Below are 12,473 nucleotides of genomic sequence, written 5' to 3' on the forward strand. Positions count from 1 at the left end.
CCGCGCGGGGCCCCCTCGCCGTCGGGGCGCGCCGCTCCGCGGGGCGTGCGGGGTTTCCCGTCCCGCCTCGGCCGCTGCTCGGCGCCGCTTGGCCCCTAATCATAGCGAAACTGCTAGAGAGACTTCTGAGAACTGCGTGCGTGCAGTGCCCGACAGTGCGGGTTTTCTTCTTTCTTTCATTGTTTTTTTTAAACCCTCTCTCAGCGAAATTTGGAGGTGGAGGGAGAGATACTGAGTAGACTTAGACTTGAAAGCTATTTTTATTGACGGGAGAAGCAGCTAGACGTTTCCTGTGTGTGCGTTGCCCTTCAAGTACAACAGTGGCTTTGTTCCAGCTTTCCTCACAAATGCTGTTTTAGAGGGGCGACAAATGCCAGGTGACAAAAGACGACAGAGTTTGAAACCGCTCCGTCTTTCCACCTCAGGTGGGATTTGGGAAGACTTTAACTAGTCTTGTCGTTTACCCTGCAATTTGTTTAATGTTCTTCCTATCAGAACCTGGCGTCAAGTCAGAGATGTTCCCTATCACTCTCTCTCGTCTCTCCCTTTTCTTTTTCTTTTATTTTTATAAAGGCCGTAATAAATAAGAGTCGCTCTTTATGAAGTGTGCGTTGAGGGATTGGGGCGCTGTGGACGCTGCCTGCAGCTCCTGGGATGCGAGCAGCCGGTGTGGGAGGGCAACGGTGCAGCCCGGACTCCCGGTCTTACCACCCTCAAGGCCTCGCTCTTGTGCCAGGGAATTCTGAGAAGAGCCATCCCAAAGAATCCCTGCTCTCACATGTGCTTGTGGGAGGAAAATCAAAATTTATATTAATCGGCTTTTGATTGTGGCAAGATCCGTTTCATTTTTGTGCGCCCGGGATTCAGGTGTCTCCTCGTGCTCAAGAGCTCAGTCCCGTGTGACCGTGTCTGTACAGATGCCCCTCTTTTAGTGTGATTTCATATTTATGCAGCCCTTTTGCTAGCTTGCTGTGCTTTGGTGCTTTTGTGGCTGTCCTGTGTTTCCTCTGACCGCGCAGGTAAATGACAGGACAGAAACGGGTGTGAAAGCGTTGAGAGGCGTTCGGAAGCTCCAGCAGATCCTTCCTTGCCGAAGGAAGAGCGCGAGTGTTAGGGATGAGGTCTCCTATTTAACTTCAGTGCTCCCTCTTGGCATGCATCTGTAGATACATTCTGAAAGTTTGGCACTTGTTCATTGCTTTGGCACTTGAATAAAAAAAATGGAGAGTAAGCTAAGCTATTATGGGATAGTAACACAGTCTTGATTAAGCTGCTGAAAGCTCCTTTCTCTTCCCTGTAAGCTCTGGTGGCTAAACTGCATGAATCGAGAGCCTTTGAATCCCCTTTCCATGGGCAGAGTCGGAGGGACGGAGTTAGAGCTGTGTTATCCTTCCGATTCTGTGCTGAAAGTTGCCTGTGTCAGGTGGACAGCGTGAATCATCTCTCGTTTTTGTTACTGGGAGATGAGCAATTAAGTTGTTTAGATTTCTTAACTTCTGCTTCTCTTTGCTCCTGATAAAGCAGGATCAAACTTCTGAGCCTGCAGAACTGGGAGGGATAGATCAAAGGTGATGGCTGAGCAGAACAGCGCAGGGCTCCTGCTCGTTGCAGGAGGCTTCTGCCCAACTCCTAGTGTTTTTCTGCTCATGTGTGGCCAAAACAGGCCTATCCGAACTGGAAGGCGAGAGGTGGAAGACCTGACAAGCTCTTTCAAAATGAGATCTGTAAAGAGCAATATCAAAGCTAAAATTCACCCGGCAGAAAAAAGGCTCCTAGCATTAATGTTGCAAGGGCAGAAATATATCCTGCTAAGAATTAGTTCAGCTGCCAAGAATTTTCAAAGTGCAGGAAGTCTAAAAAGTGTAAGGAAAAGCTAGAAAGCCCCAAAAGAAATGAGATTTGTGTTTTCTCCTCGTTTTCCTGTCACTGATTTCTCCCTTTCCTAAACGGACAGAGAACTCTACTTCAGTTGTATTAAAGGGGAAAATCTGGAAGAATTTTTTCCCCACAAAAAAAAATGATGTAACATTAAGTGTGGTTTCACCTATAGCTTAGGAACGGGGGTGGCAGAAGGAGAGCCCCAATAGCAAATTTCTCCAGCAAATGTCCCGTAGTGCTGCAAGGGAGCAAACTGTCCGTGCTGGTGATAGCATCAGGTATGTAATTAGGTCAGGAGCAGCTCTCCAGACAATGTCTCGACACGTAGATGGAAATCTCGCGCATTCCAGGGGCGGCTCCAGGTGTGCGGATGCGGAGCACAGGATCCTCCTCAGGATCCTCGCGGCATCCTCCGAGCAGCGCTAACCCAAACGGCAAGAGCAGGTTTCTCCTTCAAAGGCTCTGATGGACAAGATAGAAATAACTCTCACCCACCTGTTTTTGCATGACACTTCATGTGACTGCTGCAGCTCATGCCTATGTTCCGAGGATCTCCCACCTTAATCACAGTCAAGGTCCATTTTCTCATCTCGCTGGTGGCCTTTGCTGATTGGCAAAATCCAGAACTCCGCAGCCAGAGTTCCGGAGTTACCTCTCACTCCTTTGGACTCTGTGTTGGCTCCCGTCTCTTGCCGAGTAACCTTTAAACTTGCCTTTGAAGATTATGCCCAGCTTTGTGTCTAAATTCCCAATCTGGGTTTTGATGTGTTAAGATATTAATCTGTATTTTACTGTATATATGGAGCCATCCTGCTTTGTTTCTTTACTTTCTCCAAAATTCTTCCTAAAAATTATTTTCAAGCCTACCACAAAAAAAAAAAAAAAAAAAAAAAAAAAAAAAAAAAAACTGTAATAATCTTTCTGCTTTTGCTCCTTTTCATTGATGCTCTTTTTTTCATGTATTTAAAATCATATAGCGGACAGTGCCAAGCTGAAGGGTGCTTGAGGAAAAAAAAAAAAAAATTCCATGCAGAAATTTGCAAATCATCTTCTTGTGCTCTTGGGAGATGCTTATTGTCATGCAAATTATTTACAAGAAGAGCTAAAGAGAGACTTTGTATATTACAAGCAAAGTGATTTGTGGATTTAATAGCAGAAGGTTAGACAGAGGTAATATTGTGTGCTTGGTTGTGGCTTAAATTAAATCCTTTGTCTTCCACATGTAAATCTTTAACCAAACTACACCTGCTCGTAGCCTACAGACTTGTGGAGTGTAGGAGCTTCCTTCTGTCCTTTGTGGTGATTAATGCCTCTAAATTTTGCATTCTAGTAGTTAGTTAATCATGTGAATCCTGTTTTTTTTCTCCTTAGGCAGCACTTGCCACAAATGATTCCTTTTAGCTAAGAGCCTGCAGAGGAGCCGACTTCAGAGCCTACAGGCTCTTTATTTGTGTGTGTGGAGTTCATGTTTAGTCTGATGTTTTGGCACGTTTGCACAGAATTATTTCTGACTGCAAATGAGATTCTTCTAAAATCCAAGCCCTAGTCGAGTAACTGGCGATGTTAACGCTGTAAAAGAGCAGTCGTATTCAGGCTTCTTTGTTACTACCCTGCTTTCCGTCAACAGCTCTAATGAATTCCTAAGCAAAGTCCCAACAAAATAAGGTAGCTTTTTGAATTGTATTTTTGTTAGAAAATTTTGGAACGGATTGAATTATTTAATCTATGTATGATTCAGGGTTTGCGTGACTTTATAGTGTAGCAATATATAAAGCTGCTGGTATTGCATCATGATGTTGGCGTGATGACACTGCAGAACATGGATGTGTCTTGTGCAAATAGGGGTGCAATTCTGGGGTACTTCGTATTTCTGTAAAAAAAAAAACCTGGACCGAAATAAATCAAGACACTAGCCCTTAGGGGAGATGTGGTTTGTGCTTTAAACACCGATTTATTTTCAAGTCTTTGTAGTTGTTTTAGAAACCTTGATCTGGACATGAAAGATTTTGTTTATCTTATTCTTCCTGTGACTTCTGTTAATCTTCTTGAGTTTATAATGCAAGTCTCCGGCTAGAGTGGCTCTGCTGTCTCCGTGATGCCACTTCTTTATCTACTGATCCAAACAGCTGCCTGTTGCACAGTCAACTCATTTGGGGAATATATGGTGCTTTATCATTGTTCCTGGTTACGGCTAAGTTTTCTGTAAGTTTTGCAGCCAGATGGGGCATCGGGGCAGGCAGTGATCTGCCATAGAGGGGAAACAGAAACAGGGACTGGAATGGTGCGAGTTACACTCATGTTTTAAGATGTACAGTGTTATGACTTTAAAATATATCTGCTTTTCCATTGTTGTTTGCAACAGATAAACTTCTGGGTTTGAAAATACTATGCTGCATTGTGTTGTCATTAACAGTGTTCAACCCCGATTAATAATAAAATGTTAAAAATGTTTAATTTGTAATGCTTTAAGTAACTTTTTATTAAAGAGGTTTCAACTTCGAGTTTTGCAAAATGCAATAAATGTTTTTAAACATCTAATTTAAGAGATCTTACTTTTATTTATTTATTTTCTCCTAGCCCTGTTAAATAAAATCTTCGTGCAACTATTCTGGGATATTGCATGCAGTCCTGCTGTAAGTTTCCACTGGTCAGTGATGTTTTTCATTTCATTCATTAACTTTGCAATTTGTAGTTGCATACATCAACTTAGACTTGACTGCAGCCTTGGAGTGGGTTGGCTGCTATTTTTAATGCCTGGTGGAATTCACGTGTGTAATTTCCTGCTAAAACTCCGAAGTGCCTGCTTGGTTTCATTTTAGATGATTCACGTTGTTGCAGAAGTTTAATTTCTGCTGTTTCTGCAAAAGATAAGCTGCTTCTGTGTCTTTTTCCTGCTTCTCTCCTCCAACTTCCTCCCCTGCAGGGTGTTGGAGGATCAAAGTTTCCCTGAGCTGCTTCTCGCAAGCGCTTGATTTTCAGTAATGGATGTGTAGGTATTTTCATACATCCCGGAGCCCTGTGTGCTGCAGGGAGCACAAGCAGCATCGCTCACCTGAGTTGCCTGTTGCAACTTTGTCCCAAAACTGTTTGCACTTAGTACAGAAGAGCTGCATGTACCTGCTGTGGGAAGACAAACGTGCATAGGTGCACACTGTGTTGAAAAGGACAGGGCTGAGACTTAAACAGTATAAAATCGTTGGTTTGTTTGGGTGGGCTTGAAGGGGAAGTTGTTTGAAAGATATTTTGTGACTTCACCAGTGCTCATTTTGATGTGCTCCCATTGCTGTTCCAGTGATGTCTGAGCTGTGATTCTTCTGGAATGTGCAGTAGTCCCTCCCACTGGTTTTTTTTTTTCCTTCTCCTGTTTGAAGCAGGGTTTTTTTCTGCCGGTTGCAAGTTGGGGCTCACAGATAGTACCTCAAAGGCATCTAGGTGAGAAGGCAGGTGCAAGTTCCTTCTTGTTCGGGCTAGCAGTGGAGGCTGCAGCATGGAACATATGAGCTGCTTGCGGTTGTTTCACGCTACGTTCAAAGTTGCTGCTGTGCATGTGATAAAGAGTTAGAATGGAATGAATTTTAGGCTGTATCTATTTGATTATCATTCCTTCTCCTTAGGTATCAGGGAGGGATAGGGAAGCCTTTACACATGCCGTATCACCAGCAACAGTCCCACAACGTGCCTAGGAAAGTTACTTATTTGTCTCATAGCATGTGTTTTTTCCAATGCTCAGTATAAACTTTCTTTATTGTAGCTCAAGCCTATTAAGTTCTGCTTGTTCTGTCACTGATTAGTGAGAATAATCTGTTCTTGGCTTCTTTAGCAAAATTCTTTGTGTTTTCTAATCTATGATGGCTAACTATACCTCAAAGCTTTTCTTGTAAGTGCTACTTTCTGAACCTTTTATCTGGTGTCCTCTCCGTGCTGCAGTTTCTTGAGGTCGAACTGAGGCTGAGTTCAGTGATTTGTTTTTCTAGCAAACAATATTACTGCAGCCCAGAAATAGACATCTCAGTTTATTATAGAATTCTACCCTGCTTTCTTTGTGGTAAACAATTTCTACAGTAGAATATGTAGTCAGGAAGTGTCAGTTCAAACAGAATGTGTTTGTGTGTAGCCTGCAAGTGACAGAGTATTTTGCTATTGTGCCTGAGGCCACCCTCTCTTTCCACTTGCAGGTACCTTCTAAAGACAGGTCCCCTTTGACTGTGGGAAACTGGCTGATTGTGGCTAGACTGAGAAATTGGCTAATTTTACTCATATGGTTTACTCATAATTTACTCACATGCAGCCAGTTGTCACCGAGTTTTCAGCTTACTCTTTCACTATTGCTTTTCTAGCCTATATGCTCTTTGTAATGGATTCTGTGGCCATGATAATAAATGGTTAGCAACATTCAAAACACTTGGTTAAGCTTATCTTTAAAATCGCTAGCATTGAATGTACTTTTTCCTAACTTTTCTTCTCGCTCTGTGCAGGTGCTCTTTTCTGGGTAAAGAATGCAGACGATAAAGTGCGTAGTTGTTGGAGATGGTGCTGTGGGCAAAACTTGTCTTCTCATCAGCTACACCACCAATGCCTTCCCGGAGGAGTACATCCCGACAGTGTTCGACAACTACAGCGCCCAAATGACTGTCGATGGGCGGACAGTTAGCCTGAATCTCTGGGACACGGCGGGCCAGGAGGAATACGACCGCCTGCGCACGCTCTCCTACCCTCAAACCAATGTGTTTGTCATCTGTTTTTCCATTGGCAGCCCCTCTTCCTATGCAAATGTGAGGCACAAGTGGCATCCTGAAGTTTCTCACCATTGTCCCAATGTTCCCATTCTTTTAGTGGGCACCAAGAGAGACTTGAGAAGTGACCTGGAAACCGTTAAAAAATTGAAAGAGCAAAGCTTGGCTCCCACTACCCCGCAACAGGGGACTTCACTGGCTAAACAAATTGGAGCAGTCAAGTATTTGGAGTGCTCAGCGTTGAATCAGGAGGGTGTTCGGGAGGTGTTTGCTGAAGCTGTGCGTGCAGTTCTGTATCCTGTGACAAAGAAGAACACAAGAAAATGTGTCTTATTGTAGTTACCTCGGCTAATGGGCGTTCAAAGTTGAATATTGACTAAAATCTCGGAGGTCTCTTTGAGTTAAGTTGAAGATTTGCATCTTGCACTAACAGCTCTAAGCAGAAATGGTTTATGCAAAGAATATTCTTGCAGGCTTATTGCTTCAGGGAAACTGAAAAAGAAGAATTTTTTCTTTTCTTTTTTTTTATTTTTTTTTCCTTCCAACTGAGAGGTCAGACATCTACTTAATTTCTGAAGTTTTAGTCTCCAGCTTCTCCGGGGATCACTGGGCTTATTAAGTGGAGGAAGGAAAAAAAGGAGGGACTTCTTCGAAGCCAGTGTTCTTTACTAGACAACCATCGGTTACTGAACTTGCTGAAAAGCACAAATTCTGATAACTTTGCTTTAAGTGTAGCTGCTGCTTTTCCTATCCTGTCTTTACTGATCAATTTGGTTTTAGAAAACGGAATTTGGGCTCTCCAAATGTTGTTTTGTCAATGTAAAGCTTGAAAACCATTTGTTTACATGCACAAATGCCTGTGATATTACTGAGCTTCACTCGATAGTGAATTTGTGATCATTTATGTGAAAGTTAACGTGCTGTGTGTTTAGTCCAATGAGCAAGACACAGGGAACACCTGCAATGATTTTACTAATAGAAGTGGGAACTGATTTCCCTTAATACAAAGAATTTAGGATCATGGTAAATCACTCAAATGAGTGTTTTTGTGCTGTTGAACGGAGAGATGGAAAAGTAGTTTAGCAAGAAGCCTTACGCAATCTTCTCTAAAGTGAATGAATGTTTTATTTCGCTTTCCAATGAGATTTTACATTCTGAGAATAAGGTTATGGTTATCTGCTTGAGGTAATTGGGATGATGCTGCCCAAAACAAGCTTTTTGGTGTGATCCCACTTTCCTTTTGATGAATTCCAGAGACTTACAGAAGCCGGTTTGCTCTCGAGGAATTAATGGCTTCAATTCTTAATGCTCTCGGGAGTCACCACATGGGATTTCATGGCAAGTTCCTTTGCTGTATTTCTGGCAGATCACTGACCTAAATTTTGGAAGCTCTTTTTACAGGAATCAGGAGCCATCATTTCTTCATGGCAACTCACTAATAGTTTCAGTTAATTCTTTTTTAATCGTTAGCCAGTCACTGCTAGATTTACCTGGGCATTTTTTCCCATCTTCCAGATGATCACATAATATAATCTGTTTTATCTGATGTTCCATTTATGTACTTTTTAACTTTTTCTAGTGGCTGTAGCAAATGGCTGCTGACTTTTGTTTTCAGAATATGCACTGTTTCTTATGTGTGATTCTGGGACCAGCTGAGATATGAGCACCTGAAACCTTCCTTAACCTATGGAGCTCGGTGATGTGAAAAAAGAATACTTCCAAGATATCTTGTATGAAACCAATGGTGCTGGCCTGGACTTTGTTGTCTAGATTGGCAGTGGTGTCTGTCTAGATGCCGCCTTAATCAGTAATTCAGAAGTTGCTTTCTTAGGATTTCCACATGTGTACGACCTGAGAAAAAAGTCTCATTTTTAGCAAGGTAGCAGAAAGTACATCAACATGTTATTAGGGATCTTGTGTTAAATTAACCTTGGTTTATCTGATACGGACAGAAATACCAGGTAGATGGAGACACATTCACATTTGTGCCATCATTCCCCTCTGAAGAGGATGTGCCTTTCTTCAGCTAGTGTGACTGATGCCGACACTAACTACAATTTCTGGATATCTGATGTATGCTTATACTGGTGTTGCTTTGGTTGCTTCTGCAACCTGAAAATTAAAAACTGCAGTTTATCCAAATATTGGTGTATGTAGCTAGTGAAGCAACACTGAATTCCAAACATTACCTGATTGCAGACAACACCAAAATATCCGTAATGCCTGATATTTCTAGAAACTTAGAGGCTTCTGTTTGTTTCCTCACCAAGTGCCATTTTCTGGAGTGTCTTTGCATCTTTTGCACTTGTAGAGGGAGTGCTGTCCCAGGTGCGGCTCCTGCTGCAGCGTTCTGCAAGCTGTAAGGGAATAGGAGTGTTTCAGTGATGTAACTTCTACTCGCCACTTTCTGCCTTTATTTTAATAGGTAGCCTTTAACGTGGGCTTGACTTGTAGGCAGCAATGATTCTGTGCCTTGTAATTCAAGATTATTGTTCTGTAGGTAAATTTCAGTAACAGAGTAAATAGTTTATCATTGTTTAAAATATATTTATTTAAGTCAGTGCATGTTTTTAATGCAGGTCAGGCGTAAATCAATGTTCTGGTTACCCTGGTGCAAGCCCGTAACTTTTGCTTAAGTCAAAGATATGTTTTGAAAAGGTTTGTGATACATTTGAACTGTTCTTAAAGAGACTTTTTATTTCAACAACAGGCACCTCTCTTTTTGGCTACACAAATTTGCAATTTTATACTGAAGCTACTGCTGTTATTTTTAAGTTTTTACTCTTTTAGATACTGAAATCTTGTAATTCTGCATCTTTTGTGGATATTCATAACTGGATGACAATAATTGTATGGAGGAGAAGTCCTGTGAGCAAATACTGTCACCCACATCCTGTTTCTGTAGGCTCACGGTGCTGCCATCCTGGTGTTAACTGGAAGAGGGCATGGAGAGAGAAACTACCACTTAATCTGTTTGAATTGATTGCATTATACTAGAACACTTTATCCCTATCTAGATAACTTAACAGATTGCACAACAGTACCGGAGAGATTAATATCATTGTGAGGAAAATAAGCAGAGAGTGAACTTTGAACAGAACCATGAAAACTTTTACTGTTTTCAGAGTACCTCATTAATAGGCTCATTCAAATGCCTTGTACTTCTGTGTCTTTCTGTCAAGAGGAGCAAAAATCCTGCTGGTTTGACAGTTCATTTACTCCAGCATCTGATTTCCATGTGAAAGGATTCCAGGGGTGCATATATCCAATGAACTTTTCCATTCAATGGGCATTCTCTCAGTTATGATCTTCCCTCTTTTTTTTTTTTTTCTGTAATTTTTAGTGCATTTTAAGCAGTCCAGCATTTCAGTCTACAATCCATTCCCTTCTTCCTGCTCCTTTTTTTTTCTTTCTTATTTTTTTTTCCTGTGGATAGGTAACAAATACAGACTTTAAACACCCATAACTTCATTTATGAAAACAGACAAAATCCACCTATGTGACGGAAGTCATGAGAATTTCCAAAACTGCTCAAGATTATTTCTTGCTGTGTGGAAACGTAGTGTGTTACCATTCACAGAAGAGACTCTACCAAGAGCCCCATTTTAATCTTTCAGCCTGTGAATAATTTCTCAAATACGCAAGGATTTTTTTTTTCCTGTTTTCCTTTTGAAGCCATCCACACCGAGTTGAGCAGTCCAGGAACCCTGTGTCCAAAGGATGTTATGAGGCATGTTTAGATGTATCAACGCTTTGTTCAGTTTACAGCTGTCGCTATTTATATGGAATTTAAACTAGGAAAGCCTCACTGTGCTTTGAGTGCTAATCCTTGCTGTGTAGATGAATCGTGGTGCTGCTTGGGCTAACCTAAAGGAGCAGATGGATCTCGGAGGAGGGTTCCCCGGCTGGCGCCAGCGGGATGCCGCGAGTGTCCTTGGCGGCGGGAGCCTGAGACTTTTTAAGTGTGGTACTGATACATACACTGGCAACTTGATTTTATACTATATAAGAAAAAAATGTATTACAGCTAACAATTTTTAAAAGATTTTTTTTTTAAATTATGCAAGATTAAATTGTAATAAACCTTTCTTCATCTCTCTGGCTGTCTCATTAACTCCTTCAGTATTTTTCTTTTTTTTTCCCTTGACGCAGCTGTTTTAAACGTAGTTCTTTCCTGTGGAAAGCCAGATCCTGTCTCTTAAATGCAATAAACGATTTTTGGTGAACTTGGAAGCCGGTGACTTCTTTGGTCTCCCCTGGGACCGTTGGGCGGTGGTTAGGACTGCTGAGACCGTTGGGTGGTGGTTGGGCGGCCGTTAGGACCGCTGGGACTGCTGGGTGGCGGCTGTTAGGACCATTGGGCGGCAGTTGGGGCCGTTAGGACCGTTGGGCGGCAGTTGAGAGCGCTGAGCGGCGGCCGTTGGGGCCGTTAGGACCGTTGGGCGGTGGTTGAGAGCACTCGGCGGCGGCCGTTGGGGCCGTTAGGACCGTTGGCCGGCAGTTGAGAGCGCTGGGCGGCGGCCGTTGGGGCCGTTAGGACCGTTGGGCGGCAGCTAGGGCCGTTAGGACCGTTAGGCGGCAGCTGGGGCCGTTAGGACCGTTGGGCGGCGCTCGTCAGCCCGAGGCGGCGGCGGCGGCGGCTCCGCGCCGGCAGGGGGCGCGCGCGGCGGGGCCGCCTCCCGGTTCCGCGTCCCGGTTCCGCTTCCGCCCCGCGCCCTGCTCCGCTCCGGCGCCGCCGCCGCGATGTCGGACTCGGAGAGCGACGAGGAGGCGGAGGGCGGCCGCGCGGAGCCCTTCTCGCTCGCCGGCTTCCTCTTCGGCAACATCAATGAGGCGGGGCAGCTGGAGGGCGACAGCGTCCTGGACAAGGTAGCGCCCGCCCCGAGCGGGCCGCCTCGCTCTGCGCAGCCGAGCGCTCTGCCTCGGGCTCCGGGACGGCTCTGAGGCGGGGTGCCGTGGGTGCGGGCGCTGGGACGGGCTCTCGGGAGGGGATCGGTCCCGTGGGCGCGGGCTGTGGGGCCAGGGGTGCCGTGGGTGCGGGCTCCGGGGTGCCTGGTGCCCTGGGTGCGATGAGGAGGCCGGGGCTGTGGGCTTCAAGATGGGGGTACCCGCTGGTGTGAGCTCAGGGAGCGTGTGGGTCTGCGGGAGGTCCCGGTGTAGCGGGCTCAGGACAGGAGCTCAGGTGGGGGAGTGGAATCCGGGACCAGTCTGGAGGTCCCGGTGGTGTGGGCTTGGGAAGGGCTTGTGGGATAAGAGGGTCCTGGGGCTGCAGGCTTGGGAATGTGGTCTGAGATGGGGGTCGCATGGGTGGGCCCTGGGATAGGGGTGCCTGGTGATTCAGGGTCTGGGATGGGATGAGATCAGTGGGATGGTGTGGGTCCCTGACACAGGGGTCCCATGAGTGTGGGCTCTGGGAAGGGACGGGCCGGGAGCAGGAAGGCTGCAGGTGCCACAGGCTGCTGCCAAGACCAGACCAGGGGGATCCCAAACCTCTGGGCTCCGGGACAGGCCCAGGCAGCCAGTGCTGTCTCTAGGCCTAGCCTGGCCGGGCGAGCTGGGGACTCTCCGAGCTGGGATATGATTTTGGTCCCTCCAGGAATCCAAGAAGCATCTAGCTGGGTTGGGTGCCCTGGGACTGGGCAACCTGATCACCGAGATCACAGCCAGCGAGGATGATAGCACAGAGGCTGATGGAGCCCACCTGGATGAGGAAGGTGAGGCCCTGGGTTAGCTGTCATCATGGAGAACCTGTGGGGTGAGAGCTCTTATTGGAGGGAAAGAAACACCCGGGTCCTCTAAGACTGAAAGGAAAAACATGATGTTATTCTGTTTTCATCTAACAGAATCCTCACCTCCTTTTTT

At 45.0% G+C, this 12,473-nt stretch overlaps 2 protein-coding genes across 3 annotated transcripts in view; both read left to right on the plus strand.

Annotated features, from left to right (window-relative positions):
- Positions 1-4,467: 4,467 nt before the first annotated feature.
- Positions 4,468-10,272, plus strand: LOC112948643 (rho-related GTP-binding protein RhoG-like). 2 transcript variants are annotated; one of them, XM_026040902.1, is made up of 2 exons: positions 4,468-4,525; positions 6,354-10,272. In XM_026040902.1, the coding sequence occupies exon 2, from the start codon at positions 6,375-6,377 to the stop codon at positions 6,948-6,950; it is 576 nt and encodes a 191-aa protein (XP_025896687.1). In that variant the 5' UTR covers positions 4,468-4,525; positions 6,354-6,374; the 3' UTR covers positions 6,951-10,272. The 2 variants fall into 2 exon arrangements, with proteins under 2 accessions (XP_025896687.1, XP_025896688.1); XM_026040903.1 differs by having other exon boundaries at positions 4,474-4,511.
- A 1,061-nt stretch (positions 10,273-11,333) lies between these two features.
- The window catches only part of TAF1 (TATA-box binding protein associated factor 1), a 30,362-nt gene continuing 29,222 nt past the window's right edge, over positions 11,334-12,473 (plus strand). Inside the window, exons 1-2 of the mRNA XM_026040899.1 lie at positions 11,334-11,480; positions 12,208-12,325. Of these exons, the coding sequence (XP_025896684.1) occupies positions 11,355-11,480; positions 12,208-12,325 (244 nt within the window). The 5' untranslated portion in view covers positions 11,334-11,354. The remainder of the gene's footprint in view (positions 11,481-12,207; positions 12,326-12,473) is intronic.

This window comes from Nothoprocta perdicaria, unplaced genomic scaffold (assembly GCF_003342845.1).
Source record: "Nothoprocta perdicaria isolate Ctin4 unplaced genomic scaffold, notPer1 scaffold_270, whole genome shotgun sequence".
In the NCBI taxonomy this organism is placed as follows: Eukaryota; Metazoa; Chordata; class Aves; order Tinamiformes; family Tinamidae; genus Nothoprocta; species Nothoprocta perdicaria.

Excerpts from the sequence above, each read along its gene's own strand:
- LOC112948643 (XM_026040902.1), top strand. The coding sequence starts at position 6,375 with ATGCAGACGATAAAGTGCGTAGTTGTTGGAGATGGTGCTGTGGGCAAA.